At 39.9% G+C, this 22,996-nt stretch overlaps 1 protein-coding gene across 3 annotated transcripts; it reads right to left on the bottom strand.

The window, feature by feature from the left end:
- Positions 1 to 525: 525 nt before the first annotated feature.
- On the bottom strand, positions 526 to 22,485 carry eva1ba (eva-1 homolog Ba (C. elegans)). 3 transcript variants are annotated; one of them, XM_059338564.1, is made up of 4 exons: positions 22,285 to 22,485; positions 5,570 to 5,731; positions 2,393 to 2,486; positions 526 to 1,836 (listed from the first exon to the last, which is right to left on the bottom strand). In XM_059338564.1, exons 3-4 carry the CDS (start codon positions 2,457 to 2,459, stop codon positions 1,415 to 1,417), a joined length of 489 nt encoding a protein of 162 aa, XP_059194547.1. In that variant the 5' UTR covers positions 2,460 to 2,486; positions 5,570 to 5,731; positions 22,285 to 22,485; the 3' UTR covers positions 526 to 1,414. The 3 variants fall into 3 exon arrangements, with proteins under 3 accessions (XP_059194547.1, XP_059194548.1, XP_059194549.1); XM_059338565.1 differs by lacking the exon at positions 22,285 to 22,485 and having other exon boundaries at positions 5,570 to 6,172; XM_059338566.1 differs by lacking the exons at positions 5,570 to 5,731; positions 22,285 to 22,485 and having other exon boundaries at positions 2,393 to 3,353.
- Positions 22,486 to 22,996: the final 511 nt, after the last annotated feature.

Here is a 22,996-nt window from a genome sequence, read left to right as displayed (position 1 = left end):
AAACCTTCTCAACCCTAAAACTTATTTTCTTTTGTTAGCATTTAGTCAATGGGCTGGTAACATCAGGGCCGGCTCTAGGCATAGGCGACATAGACGGTCGCCTAGAGCGCTATCTGCTGGAGGGGCGCCGCCAGTCACCCTCGAGGGAGAAAAAAACAAAATAATAATAATTTTCGATGCCCATTGTCGCCCTCGCTTCGTGTTCTATCATGAAAATAATAAATATTGACAAAATAAACAATTACTTTTTGTCACTTGTGGTGTGTGACGTGTGGTCATTGCCTTGCCCCCCTTTAGATGGTCAGATCGCTGTCACAGATCATTGCCTTGCCCCCCTTTAGACGGTCAGATCGGTGTCACAGACCATTGCCTTGCCCCCCTTTAGACGATCAGATCGGTGTCACAGATCATTGTCTTGCCCCTCCTTTAGACGGTCAGATCGCTGTCACAGAGGTCAGGTCACATCAAGTGACAGACACGTTATGTTTGGATAAATCTCACAAGATAAAACGGCGGTCAAAGCTCTCCGGTGAGCAGTATCGAAAGAGAAGAAAAGAGGAGAAGGAGAAGAAGTCCCAATCTTTTTTTAAATGCTGTTTTGTGTGAAGACGTTTAATTTGTAATAGCTTGTTAGCTAGGTTGAAATAAAGCAATGCTAGCTTAACACAGTTAAGCACATTTTTCGCGGGGTTTGCACTTTCATTGTCTCTATTGTCTCTAACTTTCTTTGCGGTCTCCAGCTGTTAATTCTTTGCAAATTTACTTGTAAGTTAATAATTATATAGACAGACAGTTGTATTATAGCCCGGTTGGCACCATGGGCAAACAAAAACGGGAGTTCCCCCTTCGTGAAACAGCAAGCAGAGCTGTTCAACACGAATGGATCTCGCCTAGGGCAACAAATGGACTAGAGCCGGCCCTGGGTAACATCAATGTATACCTAAAGGTAAATTGAGGAAAATGGTTCAATTCAATGAAAGTAAAGTCTGATCATGAATCCATACTGGTTCTTAAGAAAGCCATTGTGAACAGAAAACTTAAGCTGCTTCCAAACTTCTCACCTGTAGTGTATAAAGTTTTTTGTGTGCATTTTTGTTTTTTAAGCGCCATACATTTTAAAAGACTGATTTCTTCAAGTGTCCATCAACTCCCACATTCATACTTTTCCATTCAGATGAATCAGTCTTTAAAACACCTCTTGGTTTAAATTCCATGTAGTCAGTTGTAAAATACACATTGCTACATGAGAAGTGCAATCTCACAGAGTTCATCTCAGTCACAGCTGAGTATTGGCACATCACTGCTTACGCTGATGATGCTGCTTTGTACATAACAGAAGTCTGACAGGCTTCAGGGACATCAGGCCCACCCAGAGGTCCATGTCTGTCCTTCCCTTGAAGCCTTGTGTGTATTTTTAGTAGTAATGCACTCTCCCGATGGTCCCCGTCCCCGAGCCCAGGATATCAGGCTGCCCGTTCCTCCAGATCTCCCGTATGATGCGCTCCCTCTCCTCCAGACGCTGCGCCCGCTCCAGCTCCTCCGCCGAAGTGAAGACATTAACGCTCAGCGTCCCGTCTGATTGGCTGGTGTGGTGGTTTCCAACGGGGATCTCCGTGCTGGGTAAAGGGATCGGAGCCTCCACGTCGTCTTCGTCCTCGTCCTCCTCGCTCTCCTCGTCCTCCTCGCTGATGTCCTTCAGCTGTTTCTTCTCGGGCGTGGAGGGCGCCACGTTGGTGCGCGGCTTGCAGGAGATGCGGATGACGAGGAGGCAGAGCGTCAGCACCAGGCCGAAGCACACGCCAAGCACGAAGTAGAGGCCGAAGCTCTCCGGGTTGGCTGAGGACAGGAAGAGGAGGAGAATGTCAGAGTGGTTTTTGTTTTGTTGGATAGAGATCAATAATGCTGCCTGGACATCAGAAGACTTGGAGAAGATTTGGAAGAGAGGAGGAGGAGGAGGAGGAGGAGGAGGAGGAGAGAGAGAGAGGTTTGGAAAAGACTTCTGGGAAACTATCAGCTCACATCTAAAGACGTTTAAAGTGTTTAGAGTTTTTAGTCTCAGACTGAGATCTTAGACAGACTGAGAATATTGCAGGGTAACTATTTACAAGACTACAACTAGGAGAGAGAGAGAGGAGGAGGAGGAGGAGGAGGAGGAGGAGGAGGAGGAGGAGGAGGAGGAGGAGGAGAGGAGGATGAGATAAGATGAGAGGAGAGGAGAGGAGAGGAGAGGAGGAGGAAGAGGAGGGGAGAGAGATAGGAGGAGGAGGAAGAGGAGGAGAGGAGGAGGAAGAGGAGGAGGAGAGGAGGAGAGAGACGAGAGGAGGAGGAGGAGGAGGAGGAGGAGGAAGAGTAGCAGGAGGAGAACTCATGTTGAACTTGGCCTTTGACTCACCTTTGATGTGTGCGTATGCAGCGATGCTGTTGCTCAGGAGGTCCATCTCTTTCTTCTTCACATCCATGATGATGCTGACTCTGATTATCCACACCTGAAACACAACAAAACAACAAAACAACAAACATATGACACGTCTGATTTAGATGTATAATTCAAGACACCATATGAATGTAACTCCTGGTGCTAAAAGTCTCTGAAACATTTCCCCAGCTCACTTCCTCCACGGTCACATTCTGGATGTCAAACCCACTGACCACAGTTCTTCTTCATGTGCCTTTGGGTGGGTTGGTGAGGCCTCCAAGTGTCAAACAAAAGCTCCTCTGTGTCCTCCTAAAGTACCGGTTTCATCTGGGATCATCATAACGCATTTGGCACATGGCACTCTGCCACCGCCATTTACTGTGAACCATGACTGGCCTCTAGAAAGGAGGTCAGGAGTCAATTTCACAACAAGCCACAAAGGACTCCTTCCTGCCTGACGGGACTCCCACATCAATTTGTGAAGAGAAAAAAAAGAGCAGTGTGTTGTTGACTTATGTGTTTTTGGACTCTGTGTCCCTGACATTGAAGCTGTCTGTCCTCCTGGCTTCCTGTCACTCTGAGGACCTCTATTGTGTTTTTAACCGCTCACTCCTGTGTGCGGTCGTGACTCCTAAAACTCCCAAAGAAGTCTTTGTTAAAGTGAAACTTAAGTTTATTCTCCACCACAGTCTGTTTTTTGTTTTTCAGCAATTATCCACATCAGGGGTCGCAAACTCGCGGCCCGCGGGCCAATTGCGGCCCTCGTGACGATATTTTGTGGCCCCCACCTTGATATGAAAGTTTAATGTGAGTTTTATATGAATGGCACTTTACTGTGTTGTGTGTGGAAGGTCCCTTTAATTACTTTTTTAAATAATTTTGTCTTTTTAAAAATAATTTTGTGTCTTTTCTAAACAATTTTGTGTCTTTTTTGGTAATTCTCTGTAATTTTTTGGTCATTTTGTGTCTTTTTTTGGTCATTTTGTGTCTTTTTTAGTAATTTTGTGTCTTTTTTGGTCATTTTGTGTCTTTTTTTGGTCATTTTGTGTCTTTTTTAGTAATTGTGTGTCTTTTTTTGGTCATTTTGTGTCTTTTTTTGTAATTTTGTGTCTTTTTTTGGTGATTTAGTGTTTTTTCAGTGATTTTGTGTCTTTTTTGGTAATTTTGTCTTTTTTTAGTAATGTTGTGTCTATTTTGGTCATTTTGTGTCTTTTTCAGTAATTTAGTTTTTTCTGTAATTTTGTGTCTTTTTTTAGTAACTTTGTGTCTTTTTTGGTATTTTTGTGTCTTTTTTAAATAATGTTGTGCCTTTTTTGGTAATTTAGTGTTTTTTTCTGTCATTTTGTGTCTTTTGTTTTGTAATTTTGTGTCTTTTGTGTCCTCCAGCGGCCTACAGCTAATTTCAGTTTGAGACCCCTGATCTACATCCTCTGTGTTACCTTCATATTACCTCTTTACTCACTAGCCTTTGTCTTCTGGAGACACAAGCCTGTTTCTCATCTCATTTTTTTTTTGCCTGCATGGGACACCAAACCAAGGTCATGTTGTGCTGCTGGGTCTCCTGTGTTCCCTCCATTCACCTCCCTCAGCCCCCTCCTCCTCCACTCTGCAGCTCTTTCCTGCTGAATCTGGTTTTCCTCCCTTTGCTTTGCCATTTTGTGCACATTTTCCATCTCCCTGGCTCGATGACATCATGGTGATGCACCACGAGACACATTAGAGTGTTGATGGCAACAGAGGAGAAACCAGTTCAAAATAAAAAGGAGCTCCCTTTAATCCTTTCCTGCTAAATGTTAGCGCCAGCCCCCTTTAACATGTGCTTTGTGTTGTGGCTGGCTGTGGGAAAAAAAACAAAACCCTGTTCATGTGAAATGATGATGAACTCTGAAGCCGTCCCTCTCTTACGTGTGCACACTTTTCTCTAAGTCGAACCACATGTCGCAATGCCTACACATGGATCATGTGCATGTCCTCAAATTGCACAATCCACATGTTTGTGTTTGCATTTACCTCCAAATTGCCCCCACTGATAACTTTACTGCCTGATTTGTATCATGTGAATACCTCTGTGATTTATGCAGCATTTGTGCTTCTTTTACGACACACTTTTTAGTAAAATACCAGTATAAAACCACACACATGTAAACCATATGTAATGTGGTTCACTAATGAACTTTGAAACACAGCAAACATTCCCCTGTAAAAGCACAAGTAAACACAAAGTGGCTTTTTTTGTAATTTTGTGTCTTTTTTGGTCATTTTGTGTCTTTTTCAGTAATTTGTTTTCTTTTGTTAATTTTGTGTCTTTTTTGTTAATTTTGTGTCTTTCTTGTTAATTTTGTGTATTTTTGGGGTAATTTAGTGGGGTATGTTTTAGGAATTTTGTGTCTTTTTAAAAAGAAATTGCGTCTTTTTTGGTAAATTAGTGTTTTTTCAGTCATTTTGTGTCTTTTTTTCCTGTCATTTTGTGTGTTTTTTAGTCATTTTGTGTGTTTTTTTAGTAATTTTGTGTCTTTTTTTTTAGTAATTTTGTGTCTTTTTTGGTAATTTTGTGTCTTTTTTGGTAATTTCGTGTCTTTTTTTAGCAATTTTGTGTCTTTTTTGGTAATTTTGTGTGTTTTTTTAGTAATTTTGTGTCTTTTTTTTAGTAATTTTGTGTCTTTTTTAGTAATTTTGTGTCTTTTTTTAGTAATTTTGTGTCTTTTTTAGTAATTTTGTGTCTTTTTTGTAATTTTGTGTCTTTTTTTAGTAATTTTGTGTCTTTTTTGGTAATTTTGTGTCTTTTTTGTAATTTTGTGTCTTTTTTGGTAATTTAGCGTCTTTTTTGGTCATTTTGTGTGTTTTTTTTGGTCATTTTGTGTCTTTTTTGGTAATTTTGTGTCTTTTTTGGTCATTTTGTGTCTTTTTTAGGTAATTTTATGTATTTTTTTTAGTAATTGATAACTTCAGTGCCTAATTTGTATCATGTGAATAACTCTCTGATTTATGCAGCAATTGTGCTTCTTTTATGACTCTTTTTTAGTAAAATTCAAGTATAAAACCACACACATGCAAACCACATGTAATGTGGCTCACTAATGAACTTTAAAACACAGCAAACATTCCCCTGTAAAAGCACAAGTAAACACAAAGTGGCGTACAGATTAAACTTACCACAAAATGAATCTGTGAAGCACGTCCTCACTCCCAGCTCATAGTGCAGTGAGAAGTCGGAGAATGGATGCAAAACGATCACACTTCTCTCTTTCTCTCCCTTGCAGCTGGATCGGGGCCCGTGATCTTTGGTCCTCAGGCTAAACAGTTCATTTGGCCACCCTGAGACAAGAGCAAACACACACACAGACAGAGACAGACACACACACACACACACACAGACGTCAAGCCACATTAGATCCAAACTCAGTGAGGCGTCTGCAATGCAAACAGTGACGGGCCTATTGCAGGATACACGCTCCAGCAGGAGACTAGAGGCAGGCTTTTCACTTTTCACTGGTTCAACTGTGCTGTCTTGAGCCTGCACAGGGTAAAATGCACATACCGCAAAAAACACAGGAATGTGCCCCTTCCTGGCCACTTTATAAGGTGCACTTTAATACAATTCAATACAACAGACACAAGCCATATATTAGGGCAGTAGTTCTCAACCTTTTTGAGTTGCGACCCCCAATTTAACATGCATGTTGACTCACTGAACAGAATCTCACAGTTCAGATCATACAAACTCAGTTGATACGACAAATTTTGGACAAATAATGAAGCACAAAATGATCAAAAAAAGACACAAAATAACCAGAAAAGACACAAATGACTAAAAAAAGACACAAAATGACCAAAAAAAGACACAAAATGACCAAAAAAAAGACACAAAATGACCAATAAAAGACATTAAATGACCAAAAAGACTACAACACATTAAGAGAAATAAATAATAGAAATAAGCACGTTGAACACTTATTAAAATAATTAATTAATTAATTAAATAAGAAATAACTCTTACAACAAGATAAATTATATAACACTTCTAAATCTTAAGTCTTTTTGTTTTTTTAATCTTGGTAAGAAACAAATAATGAAGCCATTTCATCGCTGCTTGCAGCTTTAATTTATCTTGTTTTAAGAGTTAATTTCTTATTTTAAGCGTTCAACCTGTTTATTTCTAGATTTAATAATCTTCATTTAAGAAATCTTGTCAAGTGAAATGATCTGTCCATGCAGCAAGATCATTTCCCTCAGATTTAGTGTTTTTATCTTGTTTTTGGACACACCTTTTTTGCAGTGTATGTACTAATACAAAAACTAAGGAGAATTCAAATTTCAGTCACTTTTAAACAATGCTATCTTTTGCTGTATGAATGGAGAATAAGAGGAGGAAAACACCTCAAACTAGTTTAATGAGACATAAATCTAAAGTTTTCCTGCTACTCCAAAGATCCTTTACATCTCTCGCAGCTGAAAGCAAAACAATCTGCCTGAAATCCCACAACACCAGCCCCAGCATCACTTTCCTTTACGGGGTAAAAAAGGCCTATAATGTGCTGTTAGTGTTTAAGATGCCAGGTGGGGGATCTGAGCTGTGAAAAATGCTTTGCTGTGAACTTCTCTAACTTGTAGCCCTGTTTAGGAGAAACAGCTCCTCTGCCAGCTGTAGTTGGTTTAACAGAGCCTCTGTGCTTTCCAGGGCAGATTTAGATCTTGCTGACTCTTGGCAGATCCTATGTACACTACAGAGCGCCTGACCGAGACAGCGCTCGGGGCTAAGTGACAGAGCGGTCGCCATGGCAGCGGGCGTTCCAGGCCACCCCCGCGTGCGTCCCCACGGGAGCCAGACGACGATGGGTCTTTTGTTTCTGCAGAGCGCCACGAGGATGGACCTACGCACCGTCTTCCTGTCCAGCTTCCTTCCTTTCTTTTCAATTATGAACAAGTTCATCTCCTCCCTCCCGCCGAGCCTAATCCCCCCCTACTAATGGAATCTATCCATCATTATCCAAGCAGACCTGGAGAGCGTGGGGCTTTCACGGAGGGATTTTGTTTTTGTCTCAAGGGAACACTCTCAGAAATAGGGGTACAGTACGAGTCCTTTTTTTGTACCCTACAGCAGTGATTCCCAACAGGGGGGGCCCGACCCCCCCAGTGGGGCGCCAAAGATCCACTAGGGGTCGCGAAGCCCAGTTGATTTTAAAGGATGTAATAAATCTGTGTTAAATGTGTTAAATATAGATGAGTCAGCAATTAATTCATTAGTGGGACAAAAACAACTAAATAAGGGCTACATGAAACGTTTATTCATTTATTTAAATAGAAAAATCACTATAAAAAAGTTAAAAAATAAAGGCTATGTCGCGAGAATAAGGACATGTGTAACATCCCTCCTACCCAAGTGGTAAAAGGTGCATATGTGTACCTTTTCCTCTACATGCTGTGGTACAATAGACTAGTGTGGTAGCTAGCGTGGATTGTGTTTTACTTAAAAACCAAAGTATTATAGTTTTCTCAGGTCAAATATTTATATGCGATTAAAATGCGATTAATTTCGATCAATTAATTACAAAGCCTCTAATTAATTAGATTTTTTTTTTTTATCGAGTCCTGGCCCTAATAATAAATAATGGTACGATACTGTACCCTTTAAAGGCCAATGTTGTACCCTTTTTAAAGGTCCATTTTTTGTACTTCAAAATAAGGGTACAAAATTGCCACCAGAGGTACAAGATTGGTCTTTGTAAGGTAGCTACAAACCACAAGGGTACAAAACTGTACCTTCTGCCCCAGTGACAAGCCATTGTACCCCTAAAGGTACAATCCTGTACTTTATTTTCTCAGAGTGTAATAAAGTGAAGGGCTCGGATGACTCCAGTGGCTCCTCCAGCCAAGGTCAGAGTTAATGACTGGACACCAGTACAGTAACTGGCCTCTTCTCACACTGGAATGCAGCAAACCTGAGCTTCATCAGGTCCCAGGCATCTGTTACTGGTAGTTAATGACGACTGGAGACCTGTTTAAAGCCCATCTAAACACTAATTATCCTGCCCTGTTGTTTTGTTGTGTTTGTGTTTTACCTCATGAAGGAAATTATTAACAGACCTTGTTCTCTGCAGCTATGTAATATCCCATGACTCAACTTTCAGTCATTTTCTCCAAGTGACCCAATTTGCTTTTCTTTTGCAGATGTTGCCCTTCCCTACAGCCTTGGAAATGAGCCCTCACTTATAACAAATAAGTCATGCATTAGCAATTTAATGTTTCATTTTGTCCCATCATGTTTCACTTAACCCTCTGGAGTCCATCTATTATTGAAAATACACGTTTTATTTACAGTAATAACCTTATTTATATCTGATATATAGACAAGCTGAGAAAGCCAGTTGAAAGTTCAATCATAGGAGCTTTCACAGTGTGACATTTATGTTTCTAGACCATTTTTAAAATGTGAATTTTCTTTCTACAATGAAAACTATTACTATTTTTAATTTACATGCAGATAGACTGTTTTGTAGTTTTGTTATTTATTTATTATTTCTGATGTTTTTGTGTGTATAAATGTTTTTTTAAAATGGTACATTTCCATAGAAACCTGTCTCTTTTGTTTGTATTTTGGGTTCCTGGCAGCTTTATACTTTGTTGATTAAAATAAAATGAAAAATCTGACTGGTAGCCAAGTTTGTGTGTAGAAAAAGGAGCCATGCATGTGATGTAAGGACAGACTGAAAGATGCTGAACAGAGACAGAAATTAATGCATAGGAAGTTGACACATTTGAACCAAAATCTCCTGGACTTTAGAGGTTTAAACTGAAGTTGCATTATAAACTGCCTGGTAAATGTTGTTAATGAAAGCAACAGATTAAGGCACCCAACCAAAGAGGCTTTTTTTTTTTTAAAGGAAAGCAAACAGAACAAACCAAATTCCAAATGGCATTTAGTGATTTGTCAATCTGGCTAGGAGCATGCACTTTGGCAAAAATCAAACAAACAAACAAACAAAGCTTCTCACTTCACTTCTCACACTCTAAACTGCACTTTTTGGGGAACTGCTGCCTGGTGGGAGCATTCACACCAACTGCTCTGCCATAGAAGTGAGAATTCTTCAAGAATCAAGACACCATATGGTGGTTTTGGGTGGAAAACCTGAAAAAAAATAGTATAAATTCCGTATGTTACAACTTGTAGTTTACAGCATTAAATACAAGCTTTTTTCTGCCTATTTAGTTCCAAATAATATCCTAATATATCTACAGTCATGGAAAAAATATTAGCCCACCCTTGTTGTCTTCACTTTCTTGTTCATTTTAATGCCTGGTACAACTAAAGGTTCATTTGTTTGAATAAATATAATGATAGCAGCAAAATAGCTGATAAGAGTTTAATTTAAGAGCTGATATCTAGACATTTTCCATGGTTTTCTTGATAATAACCAAAATCACTATCAAAATGTCTAGGAATCAGCTTTTAAATAAAACTCTTATGAACTATTTTTGTTGTTATCATTATATTTGTCAAAACAAATGTACCTTTAGTTGTACCAGGCATTAAAATGAACAAGAAAATGAAGAAAAAATGGCCTAATCATTTTTTTCCATCACTGTATTTTTGATCAATGTGTTTCTATTTCGATAATTTTGTGTCCTTTTTGGTCATTTTTACATCTATTTTTGGTCAATTTGTGTCAATCGATAGACATTTTCCATGATTTTCTTGATAATGATTTTGGTTATTATCAAGAAAACCATGGAAAATGTCTAGATATCAGCTCTTAAATTAAACTCTTATGAGCTTTTTTGTTGTTATCATTATATTTGTCCAAACAAATGTACCTTTAGTTGTACCAGACATTAAAATGAACAAGAAATTGAATAAAAAGGGTGGTCTTATACATTTTTCATGACTGTAGAGTGAAATGCATTTAACAAAAGCTATAATAGGAATTTTCCAGTGTTCCAAACCTGTGGCAGCACGTGTCTTTGTGCCGTGTCGGATCTCCTGTGACGTTAATTTGCTATTTTTTATCCCTGCTAGCTTATCATTTGTCTTTCCTGACCTCATATCCTGAGGTTGAACACTCAGGCATCCTCTTCCTGAGTCCTTTGCACGCTGCTGACTATTAAATAACCTTAACCCGCCCTGACATGGCTTAAACTGTGTGGGAAGCATAAGTCTACATCTCTTTATCTCATATTAAATCAAAACAAAATATAATCCCAGTAACAAATGATAAAAGTTAGCTCGGCAAACGCTTCCAAAAACCTGTCAGTCAGCAGTGAGTTATTTATATAAGGTCACAGCAGAAAATGTGCACAGGCTAGAAACCAGTATAAACACATTATGGTGTGCTGTGGTAGCCTAAGAAGAGGTCAAACACTATTTCTGACCGAGCATCGTTTACTTTGGTCTGGATGGACGAGCTGAGAGCAAGAAAAACTCCAAACTATCAAGCAGTGGTGGGAAAAGTATTCAGATCTCTTACTTAAGTAAAAGTACTAATACCACACTGCAGAATGACTCCACTACAAGTAAAAGTCCTGCATTCAAAACTTACTGGAGTAAAAGTATAAAAGAATCAGCATCAAAATGTACTTGTAGAAGTACTTGTTATGCAGAATGGACCCACTCAGATTGTTTTAGGCTATATATTCTAAATATATTATTGCATTATTTGTATTGATGCATTTATGTCAGCAGCGTTTTAATTATGTTAAGACGGGGCTCATTAAAGTCACCTAATATACTGATATGAGGTATCTATCTATAAAAGTAAGAAGCGTCTGTCTCTGTGTGTGTGTGTGTGTGTGTGTCTAGTCCATATCTCTCTGACCGTTAGTCAGACTGACCTCAGATTTCGTATGTGGATTGAGCATTGCACGAGGTGTGCATCCTCAATTTTGAAGATTTTTTAATTCATTTTTCAAAATATCATTATTTACGTGGGACGTGTTGCAGCATTGCACTGTTTCCGATCGGACGCCTTTTAGGGGAGCTCCGCCCCATTGTGTGATAGGCCTACACCTGGTCAGTAACACAATTCACTCTGGATTTACACCCTGACTCATCTCATCTGTAAGTCTATTTAGCCTACCTATCTTTAGGAGTTTTAAAGTGGCTACAAGGTTCAATTTTCCAATAATATTCTAATAGTTTCCAGTGAATATCAATGTTCAATGTGTATGTGCTGGATGGTGTGGTACCTTATGAAAAGTAAGTGTTTTATGGAGTTGTAGACGTTGTAGTGGTCTGCATGCAATGTGCAAAATTCTGTTATTTGCGATTAGCATGCTAAGCGGAGATTTAGCTTTATTCACTTGTTATGTTGCATTACTATGTAATTCAGGGATGATATTCATGTTGCTTAGCGTAATAATCATTTGATATGAGATACTTACATGCAATATAGTATATGGCTATATATATATCAGCTAATTGGGTTCATGTTAATGTACTTTTAGTGCAGCATACTGCGTAATGTGCTATCTCACCATTAGCATGCTAAGTTAAGATTTAAGCCCTTTCTTCCTCATCAGTTTGATCCATTAAAAATAGTAAAAACAAAACTTTATCAACTGACAGCTTAGCATAATACGGACGGAAAGATAGCGTTTCTGTGTTATTGAAGGGCACTGCACTAGTCACTTTAAATGTATCAAGTTTTTCCTTTAAAATCTAAAAAATAAAAAAAAGTAACTAAAGCTGGCGGCTAAATGTAGTGGAGTAACAAGTACAATATTTGCCTCAAAATGTAGTAAGAGTAGTACAAAAGTACAAATACCTACCAAATTGTACTTAAGTACAGTACTTGAGTAAATGTACTTAGTTACACTCCACCACTGCTATCATGTGGTGATATTTTTGTTGTCATTCACTTGGAGATAACCACAATAGCCCTTCCTTCCCACAGGGTTTGTCCCTTTCCGCAGGGGACAACATCCAGGTGGAAGCCCTCTCCAGCATCACAGCCATTGTTTAAGATAAGTATGTTAAGACAGAATGACTGAGCTGCCTTCTGCACACAGATGTCAACATAATTATTCAGCTGCCTCAGACCTCCGAAGCAAAAGTCTGTGACAGAATGGAAGCACTTTTCCCCAGATACTTCACCAGTAATACTTGTTTCATAAACCATCCAACCACAACACTCCTCTTTCACAATGAAGAAATCAAAGTCATAACCCTTCACTGAAATTTATGCAGGGAGTCAAGCCACATTTGATTTATAAACAGCAGATGAAAAGGTCAGATTACACAAGGGAACGAGTCGGTGTTATTGTAATGACACACGCCGAACCGCGCAAGAGAACGAAATATTTTTAATACCTAGAATTTCAGCGCAGCCGCAACAATTCCTGGCACAACGGAGGGTTTTTCTGTGGTTCACAGAATGAAAATAGCCAGAATTCAATGTAATCAGATTTCATTTTTAAACTTTAAAGTCCACACACATGCTCTCTCTCTCTCTCTCTTGTGAGGGAGATCACAGCAGCTGCCATTAGGATTTATAGCATCCTACATGGTGTCTTTGCTCTTAATTACGTTCATTAAAACGTTACTGCTTTGATTCTGCGGCTGCTACTGAAGAAATACAGTCTGGACTTAATGGTGCACAGCATCAAACAACCCAATCCGGGTAATTTATCGACTATTTTCAGCTTGTGGAGCACATTCTGAAACTCGAATTCCCCCTTTAAATAAATATACTGAATCAAACTCGGCCTTGGCTCGGTTCTTCTCTCGCTGATGAAGAAATTCTTTCAGTAGCTGATGAAAGTTTAACCACAACTTTCGAGCTGCCAAAGAGCCTGAAACTGTATCAGAAAAGTATCTGCTGGACGTCTCTACCAGACATTTATCACACACCTGTAATCAAGCCAGAAAATGGCCTCAAGTACTAAAACATATTGGAAGTTCGAGCTCTCTCCTGAACAGCAGAGGTGCAGGGGATTACTTTCCACTCTGTAAACAGAAACATTGTCCAAACCAGGATCTCTGTTTACCGTGTCTGTGGAAGCGTTCATGAAGGATGAATGGCATTTCTTGTGGAAGCCGCAGCAAGTTTTTACTTCATATCCAAGAAGGTTGCAAAGGGCATTTCTGCAGAAAGTAAGAGTGCATTTCTTCCCAGTTCCTCTTGACATAAAGATCTTGGGTTTCAAGCTGTGCAAAGCGTTTGTGCTGCTTCCTCCTTGTCGAGGCTGCCAGAGTGTCTGACTGAGAGGAAAACTGTTGCGTTTGGAAACAGGACAGGCATGTGGTTGCCATCAGGACATCAGGAGACGTGGAGACACCAGGTGAGGCTGACCTCCAACGGACCTGGGTCAGAGAGTATGCAAACACCTTTAGAGTTTGTTTTATTTTGTAAAAAGAGCAAAGTGAGAGTGGCGACACTCAAAGGCAGCATGAGAAGCAGAAGAAACTCCGAGCAGACTTCTGTCCGGATCTCGATGTTCAATTTCAGTTGCACATTTCGTCTCTCTTCAGCAAGAGGTTACAAAAATGTATTGACCAGACCCAGTGATGGAAAGTAACTAAGTACATTTACTCAAGTACTGTACTTAAGAATATTTTTGAGGTACTTGTACTTTGCTTGAATATTGCCATATATGTAACTCTATACTTCTACTTCACTAAATTTTAGGAGCAAATATTGCACTTTTTACTCCACTACATTTATCTGCCGGATTCAGTTACTTTTTTGGATTCAACAATAAAAAATACCATCAATTTAATATGATTACACAATTATAAATTAAACCACATAACAGTATATTAAGTAGTTAAAATTAGCCCTATCTGGACAACAGTAAAATGCTGCTCACGTACATCAGCCGGTCATGTTAGCCGGTCGAGTTAGCCGTTCGCAAGTTAGCTGGTCACACATTAGCCGGTTGCGTTAGCCGGTCACGTTAGTCGGTCACACATTAGCCAGTTGTGTTAGCCAGTCACACATTAGCTGGTCACGTTAGCTGGTCACACGTTAGCCGGTCACGTTAGCTGGTCACACATTAGCCTGTCACGTTAGCTGGTCACACGTTAGCCGGTCACGTTAGCTGGTCACACATTAGCCTGTCACGTTAGCTGGTCACACGTTAGCCGGTCACGTTAGCTGGTCACACATTAGCCTGTCACGTTAGCTGGTCACACGTTAGCCGGTCACAATAGCTGGTCACACATTAGCCGGTTGCGTTAGCCGGTCACACGTTAGCCGGTCACGTTAGTCGGTAACACATTAGTCGGTTGTGTTAGCCAGTCACACGTTGGCCGGTCACGTTAGCTGGTCACACGTTAGCTGGTCACACGTTAGCCGGTCATGTTAGTCATTCACATTAGCCGTTCAGTAGCGACGGCACAAAGTGTCAAACTGAGGTCAATCTGAAAGGGCGCCATATTAACCCGCTGAAACGATGCATATCGCCACCCAGTGTTGAGGAGGAGGACACGTTCCCGTCAGTTATTCAGTTTTCTCAGTTGCATATAAACTGGGACAAGGACAGAAGTCCGATTAGACGCCAAAATCGACTTTTAAGCATAGCTCGATTAAACTGTGCATGTAAACGAACTGATAGAAGCAATGTTCAAAGATGGAATTTCTATAAAACATGCTATATTATGATATATATCCTTATCAAGATATGAAATTATATCAGGATGGAAGATTTTGGTAATATAGCCCAGTCCTTCAATAAGCAAGCGAAAGGTCCTTGAGTGCAGATTGTTTCCAAGGTTTGTCCTCTCTGTATTACATCTGCTGATGAAGACTGTGTGATTCAGAGACGGCATATATTAGACTTAAGTTTAGAAGACACTATATTATCCTGATGTGAAAAACACCCACCAATCTAACACTTTCTGTAGATAAAGACAAACAATAAAACACATATTCAATCATATTTGACCCCAGTCTGAACTATAACGTGCTGCCAGCTGCAGAGACAAACAGCTTCAGTGAATGTGAAGTTAGAACTTGCCCAACTTTTATTAAGTTTCCTCTTGAGTGGGTCTTAACTGGAAATAAATGTAGATTTAAACCTGCGTTGTTTTCGCAGCATTCAAACTTTGACATTTTTGTTCCATTAGGCGATTTGATCTTATCCAAACCTCTCAAATATGGTTTAGTGTTTGATATAGAGCTGAAAGAAAGCTTTGTTTAGTCATGTGTGTTGATGTGTTTGGCTTTGGGCATGCACTTTATTTGACATAGACTCAATGAACAACAGCTTTGCTTTCAAGGATAAAAACATTTTCCAGGAGTAAACATAGAATCAGAGCAGTCAGGCATTGTCGGCGAGTATTGTTTGACTTTTTTCAGCGTGTCGGTGTTGTAGATTCAACATGACTCAGTGTGCCAAAGTGACGCCAGCTTGGCTCAGAGTTACTGCAACCCTTGCCCCAGTGAATCCCTGTGTATCCTCATGTCATAAAAAGTGAACCACAGAGCACTGCTTGTCCTGTGAAGAGCATATTTTGTGGGCTATGGCAGGTAATGGGAGGGTAATGGAGATATGGGACTGAGCTGGGGGTTAGGGCAAGTGGATAATAGCAGCCAGATGTGTTCCTGATGTGAGGCAGAGTCAGAATGCTACACTATGTAAATCAAGAGGAGATATCCAATGCACCATCTTCCTCCTGACGTTATCACGGTACCAATCAAGCAAATCAAGCAGCGCTCATGGCAATGGGGAAGCCACACTGGAACAAACACACAGCTGCGTGTGTGTTTGTTGACATTTATTTGTGTGTCGTCTGCATAACTGGTCATCTGTATGTTGAAATTGATTCATATGAACATTCCTCCATGGTTCTCCAAAGCACAGTTGGCTTTAGATCATCCTAAACTCAGAGCCCCAAAAATAGAGCAATGACCTCACTCTTTGCATCGATCTGGGCCGCCATCCAGCTGCACGCCAACGCCACATACTGTATCAATTACACGGACCCTACGGATTACTCTGTGACACAAAACACGTGTTTGCCACCATAGACTGTATATAAATAATGGACGTAGTCACGGTGACGTCACCCATTGGTTTGTGGAAGCATCTAGTTCAGCGTTACACTCGTCGCCACTAAAACGAAACTAATGAAAAATCCCAAACTATTATAACTTGATCTTTGGCATTCATTCCATACAGCTCACGAACGAGGTGCAGGTCTATGAAAAATTAGGAAGTTCAGAAATGTTGATGTGACAGGAAAGTTTGTGTATGAAAAGTGAAAGGCTGGTGCCTGTTTAAATCTGTTTAAAAAAGCCTTAAAGAAGCCTGTATGACTTCAACTGACCACTAGTCATTACAATACATCAACAGTATTGTCATCTCTTGTGGTTCCCCTTAAATTACAGTGACATCATATTTTTACACTGGAGTAAATAAGCCCTTTAGAGCAGATCCAACAGAAATGTCATCTGACAAGTTCCTTATCACATGGGACGATGATGTAAGGATGAAATGAACGCTTTGTCATTTGGTTTTTGTGGCGAAGAGATGAAATGTCTTGTGATGGTTGTTATCTTGTGAGGCTAAGGGGGAGAATTTGTTCCAAAACCAGACTAAAATCTAGAAAAAAAGTGCTTTCTGATCTTCTAAGACACAAAATCATCCTAGATTTTTCCCCCCTGATTGTCTGTTGCATCCTGTTTGACCAAATATTCATGCAGTTTAAACAAAATAACTTCTGTGCATTCTTAAGTGCATTTTTCTGCACCCCTCCTCATATGTGTATCTGAGATAGGAGCGTAATCTGAGGCAAACCCGCTGGATTTAGCATGTCAAACATCTGCCCGAGCCTAAACAGGGGAGTGTCTGGACCAGCTCCTACTAGAAAATAATAAGCCCTGAGTCCTGTAAGACATCAGTGGTTGATGGGAGCTTTGATAAACACAGTTTCAGAGACAAGTCGTTCATCAAACTCCCTTCTCTCTATTACTCTGAAATATCTTCTCGGTTACTTAATGTTAGCCAGATTAAAGCTGTGGTGAGCGGAGCATAAATTCATGTCATTTATATCTACTTGATCTTTTCATAACATCACCATTCACATTTAAACAATGAGTTTATGAGCAGGATCATCAAAGAGAAGCTTTGATTAGACAGTTTACTACCAATAAACTGTCCCGTCTGATGACCATAAGGCTGGATATTAATGATGGAAGATGGTGCAATGAGCTTATTTTAAGACACTTTGTTCTTAAGCAAAAACAGGATTCTGCTAGGGCTGCACGATTATGGCCAAAATGATAATCATGATCATTACATTACATTACATGTCATTTAGCAGACGCTTTTGTCCAAAGCGACTTACAATAAGTGCATTCAACCTGATGGTACTAGACATAGACCACAGGAATCAAGTAAGATCATTTTTTATCAACCTTGTCATCACGATTATTCATCATGTTAGGAAAAACATCTGTATTTTTATTGCACAATTTTAAACAAACAATAGGAACAGATTTTAGTGTCTGGTGCTTGTTGTAAACAAACAGAGATCGCTAAGTGAACACCTCCTGCAGCAGCAGCACATACACACTGTACTGCTACCGAGCTAACTGTTAGCAATTTGCAGACTGGACGCTAAGGGGTTAACATCCCCTCCGGCTCTGCAGCTGGGAGAGACTGCTGCAGGAGGACTGTGCTGCTTCAACTTAGTCTTCTTAAGGAGCCGCCGCCCCGGCTGCTTAGCGTTCTATCCAATCAGCAACCAGGCTTTTTTCAGGGGAGGAAAACGGCCCCGCCCCCTGGTGGTTGGTGGACTACTGGTGGAGAAAGTGCTTGATTAGATATGCAGGAGAGCCGCATTTTAAAATGGAAATATCGCCGACGATCATGTTAATTTAATCATGGTAGCCAAAATCATGATCACGATTAATATTTTAACAAGTCGAAGCGGCACAGTCCTCCTCCTAAAAACTGTTCCTATTGTTTGTTTTAAAAGTAGTGCAATAAAAATACAGATGTTTTCCCTAACATGATGAATAATCCTGATTAATAATCATGATAACAATATTGTTCAAAATGATTGGGATTATCATTTTGGCCATAATCGTTCAGCCCTACTGTTAAGTAATTTTACACATTTAAGGTGTAAACATGAGGATGCATTTTCAGTGTTTAGTGCATTCAGTGAAAAACAGCAGCAAGAAGCAGCAAGAGTGAGTGGAAGCAACAATTAGATGTAAAGGCAGTATGTCTGAATGGAGCCTCTGTTGTGGGCGCTTCAAAGAGATCAGCTGATGATAAGATGATCTGAGTGAATGGCTGCATGTCATCGCCTAAGGATGCAGCATGAAATCTATAATGACAGAATCTCAACGTTTCATACATGGTTCTCCATTAGAGGCCAATCAGAGTCATAGGTCAGTTAAGGTCAGTGTGATTTACATAAAAATTAAACTATTTTTCTGTCCAGGCAGATTTCTCTGATGTGTAACTGAGCCACTGGTGGCTTACTTAAACCTACATGTAAGTAATACTGTGTTTAGCTAGCCTTGAAGAGTTTTTGGGGAGTTTTGGGGGAAAAAAAGGAGTAAACATGAAATCATAACTCATTCTAATTTATGTATGTCAAAGCTTTTCCGTTAACTCTGTTTGCACAAGCTTTCTGCACAAAGTTACAACACAGATCCAAACGAACAGTGAAGTCTTGATGCAGAATTTCCTGTGTCCGTTTAATAAAAACAGCACATAAGAGACCCATTATGCTGTATGTTATACCTAAATATAATTAAGACCTAAATTGCTGAACTCACACTTCAAATGACCTTGTTGTTATAGCTCTAATCATTTAGGAGAATTTATTTTTAATATAACTTTGCTCTCCTTAAGCCATACACTAAATGAGAAAGTGAAAATTAAAAGAGTGACTATATCGTAGCAAAACTGCTATAGAATAAAGCTCATTTGTGAGTCTGTTAATCAGCAAAATTCATTGGCTATGAAGTTGTTGCATGCTTTCTACATTACAAGCTAATGCTACTGGCTTTAGGGGAGCTATTTCTTTTTTTTAAATCTGTACTGTGATTTACATCCAAAACAACATATATAAATAACAGCTCACTTTACCCCCTTTCGGTAACACTTTACAATAACCAAGTAAGTAATGTTTATAGATGGTTTATAAACCAATTATTAACCATTTACAAAGTGCGATATACATATTTAATCTTTGAATGTTTTCAACCAATTTCTTAAAAGAATATGAATCATTTCAAAATCATTAACATACTTAATATGGTGTTAAAATTGTTTAAATGAGTGCAACTAAAACTATTAAAAAGCTATTAATTATAATTTAATTGTTTGTTAATGGTAAAGTAACTATAAACTTACATTAATATTCCATCTATTAGTCATTTATAAATGATGTAGTTAGTTAAACATTAATAAATGATGTATTTACCATTCTAAATGGCCTATAAATGGTTTATAAATGGTGATTAAACATTAATAAACTATCTGTTTACCATTTATAAATGATGGTTATTGTAAAGTGTTACCTCCTTTTCTTGCAAGGCATTGTGTTTATTTCCTGTCACTGTGTAAAGCTGTCTACGTGCGGCTCTTTTCTCTTGACTTATCGTGGCTTTGTGTGGGCTGAAACTTTCTGTATCTCCCCCCTGCAAACAGATTGGTACCCTGGGAGTTTAGACAAGCAGTTCAAATCTAAGTCTGACCCCTGACCTCTGGGTAAATAGAGTACGTTAACAACCATCCTCAGGACAGATAAGACAGGCGACTGATAGGTGAGTGAGTGGGGTTTTGGAAAAAGGAAAGTCTGCTGGCATGAATAGCTCAGAGAGGTCATGCAGAAGTCAACTCTTCCCAGTCGGCCTTGGAGGGGGAACTTAACCAAGCATTCCCACTCATCCTATAGAACAGTGGTTCCCAACCTTTTCCTTGAGGGACCCACATTTTTACCATTGTAAACTTTGGCGACCCCCCCATTGTCCATTGCTTCTATGAAGCTGAACTCAATGTGACTTTAATGGTACCCTCTCTTTTTCTTTTTGAGATATTCAGCATTTTCGAACATTTTTCCATTAGCTCTGTGTTTCTGTTGTTAGGTGAGGTTACCACTAGGTGAGGTTGCAGGAGGGATGTTACACATGTCCTTATTCTCGCGATATAGCCTTTATTTTTGAACTTTTCTATAGTGATTTTTCTATTTTAATAAATGAATAAACGTTTAATGTAACCCTTATTTAGTTGTTTTTGTCCAACTGATGAATTAAATGCTGACTCATCTATATTGTGAGGTTACCTCTAGGTGAGGTTGCCTCTAGGTGAGGTTGCCTCTAGGTGAGGTTACCGCTAGGTGAGGTTACCGCTAGGTGAGGTTACCACTAGGTGAGGTTACCACTAGGTGAGGTTACCTCTAGGTGAGGTTACCTCTAGGTGAGGTTACCGCTAGGTGAGGTTACCTCTAGGTGAGGTTACCACTAGGTGAGGTTACCGCTAGGTGAGGTTGCCTCTAGGTGAGGTTACCTCTAGGTGAGGTTACCTCTAGGTGAGGTTACCTCTAGGTGAGGTTACCTGTGTATACTGCAGGAGGGATGTTACACACGCCCTTATTCTCGCTATATAGCCTTTATTTTTAAACTTTTCTATAGTGATTTTTCTAATTAAATAAATGAATAAACATTTAATGTAGCCCTTATTTAGTTGTTTTTGTCCAACAAATGAATTAAATGCTGACTCCTCTATATTTAACACATGAGATTTATTACATCCCTTAAAATCAAGAAGGCTTCACGACCCCCCCATGGATCTTTGGCGCCCCACTGGGGGGGTCGGGCCCCCCCTGTTGGGAATCACTGCTATAGGAGGTTATCTGATTGACTGGAGGAGGCGCTGCTAAAGTGCCGGCTGCAGATTGTGTAAATTAAAGGAGACCCCTGAGAGCAACTCAGCTCCATCCAGCCTCCGCCCATCACTTCGCTTTCTCACTGATAAGAGGTGCCAACCACAAACGTCCAGTGAAGAGAAAGAGAGAGAGAGAGAGCTATGGGAGCTGAAGCATATGGTCAACTTCTGTTCCGCGTAAATGTTTCTACGAGTTCATGCAGAAAAAAAAAAAAGAAAGAAGAAGAGGGGAACAGCTGAAAAAGAAACAGAGCCATATGCACCATGTGTGCACTTTTCATGCCTCTTTTGGAGATCTTGTGACGTCTCCCACTGCGGTTGACTTTGATTAAATGACGTCTCGTGAAAAATACAAAAAGCAACAGGATGTTTGCTTTGATTGTAGCGAGGTGACAACTAATTCATCACCACAAGGTTAGCCAATAATGTGCAGCTGCACAGGAAAGCCATACCCGCGTTCTCCTGTCCTGCATCAACTATAAGTGCTGCATCAGCTCCTGTTGCAGCCACTCATCCAAAACATGATGAAAACAAACACATTTAGCAGCACTAAACTGATGCACGGACAAACTTGGACGGGTGTGTGGATATTTAGAGTAATCCTGGACTGATAGTGGCAAAAACATAGTGCTATTAGATTAATACTGGAAAGAAAAGTCAGCATTATGCATAAAAAAAGGCTTTATCAAGGTGTTTTTTCTGCTGTTGCCGTTCACTTTTCTGTCCTATTTCAGCACATTTTTAGTATTAAAAATAAAAACAATCACACAAGAAACTCCTATTTTTAAGTTACTAGAGCTGCTGCGATGGAAATCCGATATCAAAGTTTATAGCACATGGAAGTTTTCCAAACACACGCACCTCTTAACAAGCCTGCCAAACTAACGTTTTAGCTGAGATGCAGAGTATTGAAACTGCACACACTCAGAAAGTTCTTTCACTGTGAAGGTCAGTGACAGAAAAGCTGCAGTTCACTGGAGTTTCCATGGTACTGTACGTGCACTGAAATAAACTGTCAAACTCACCGGTGTGTGATGACAACAAACGTCCCTCTGAATGTGTTCAGTCCACACAGAAAGCTGCAGGAAAAACTGCCTTCTTTCCCTCCAAAATTTAAAAGAAACAGCATAACATAACAAGCAGTCCTGACTGTTTCAGTTGATTCCCTGTTGCTGCTGTGGTCAAGTCCTGAAGAGCGTGTGTGTGTGTGTGTGTCTGCCCGAGCGTGTGTGTGTGTTTCTGTGGAAGAGGTGGTAACTTCCTCTCAAAGTTGGAGACGGAGTGAGTAACAGAGTTTTCTCTCTCCCGGCTCCAATCCACAAGAAGCAGGAAAAGCTGTCATACTATCCCCCTTTTCAGATGGAAAAAAAAGAGGAACAGCCTAAAAAGGGCAAGCTCGGGGAAGAGGGGAGGGAGAAAAGCAGTGGAGTGTGTGTGTGTGTGTGTGTGTGTGTGTGTGTGTGTGTGTGTGTGTGAAGGGGGGGGCTTTCCTTCTGTTGTTAAGGAAACAGGCTGAAAGCAACTCCAGGCAAATTAGCTCACGTTTTCCATGCACAGCTTGCCGCAACAGGAAAAAACAACAAATAATATTGTGAATGTATAGTTGATGTGTAGCATTGTGTGTTTTTACAAGTGAGTTGCTTTTGAAGTTTTAACCCTTAATAGGGCACTCATTGAAATACTTGCAAATTCCAAATTTCAACCCTAGAGAACATACGCACCCTGGGGATGGGGGAA

Source organism: Centropristis striata, chromosome 8 (assembly GCF_030273125.1).
Source record: "Centropristis striata isolate RG_2023a ecotype Rhode Island chromosome 8, C.striata_1.0, whole genome shotgun sequence".
NCBI lineage: Eukaryota > Metazoa > Chordata > Actinopteri > Perciformes > Serranidae > Centropristis > Centropristis striata.
The sequence above is the reverse complement of the archived record's forward strand: the minus strand, read 5'-3'. Positions and strand labels throughout refer to the sequence as shown.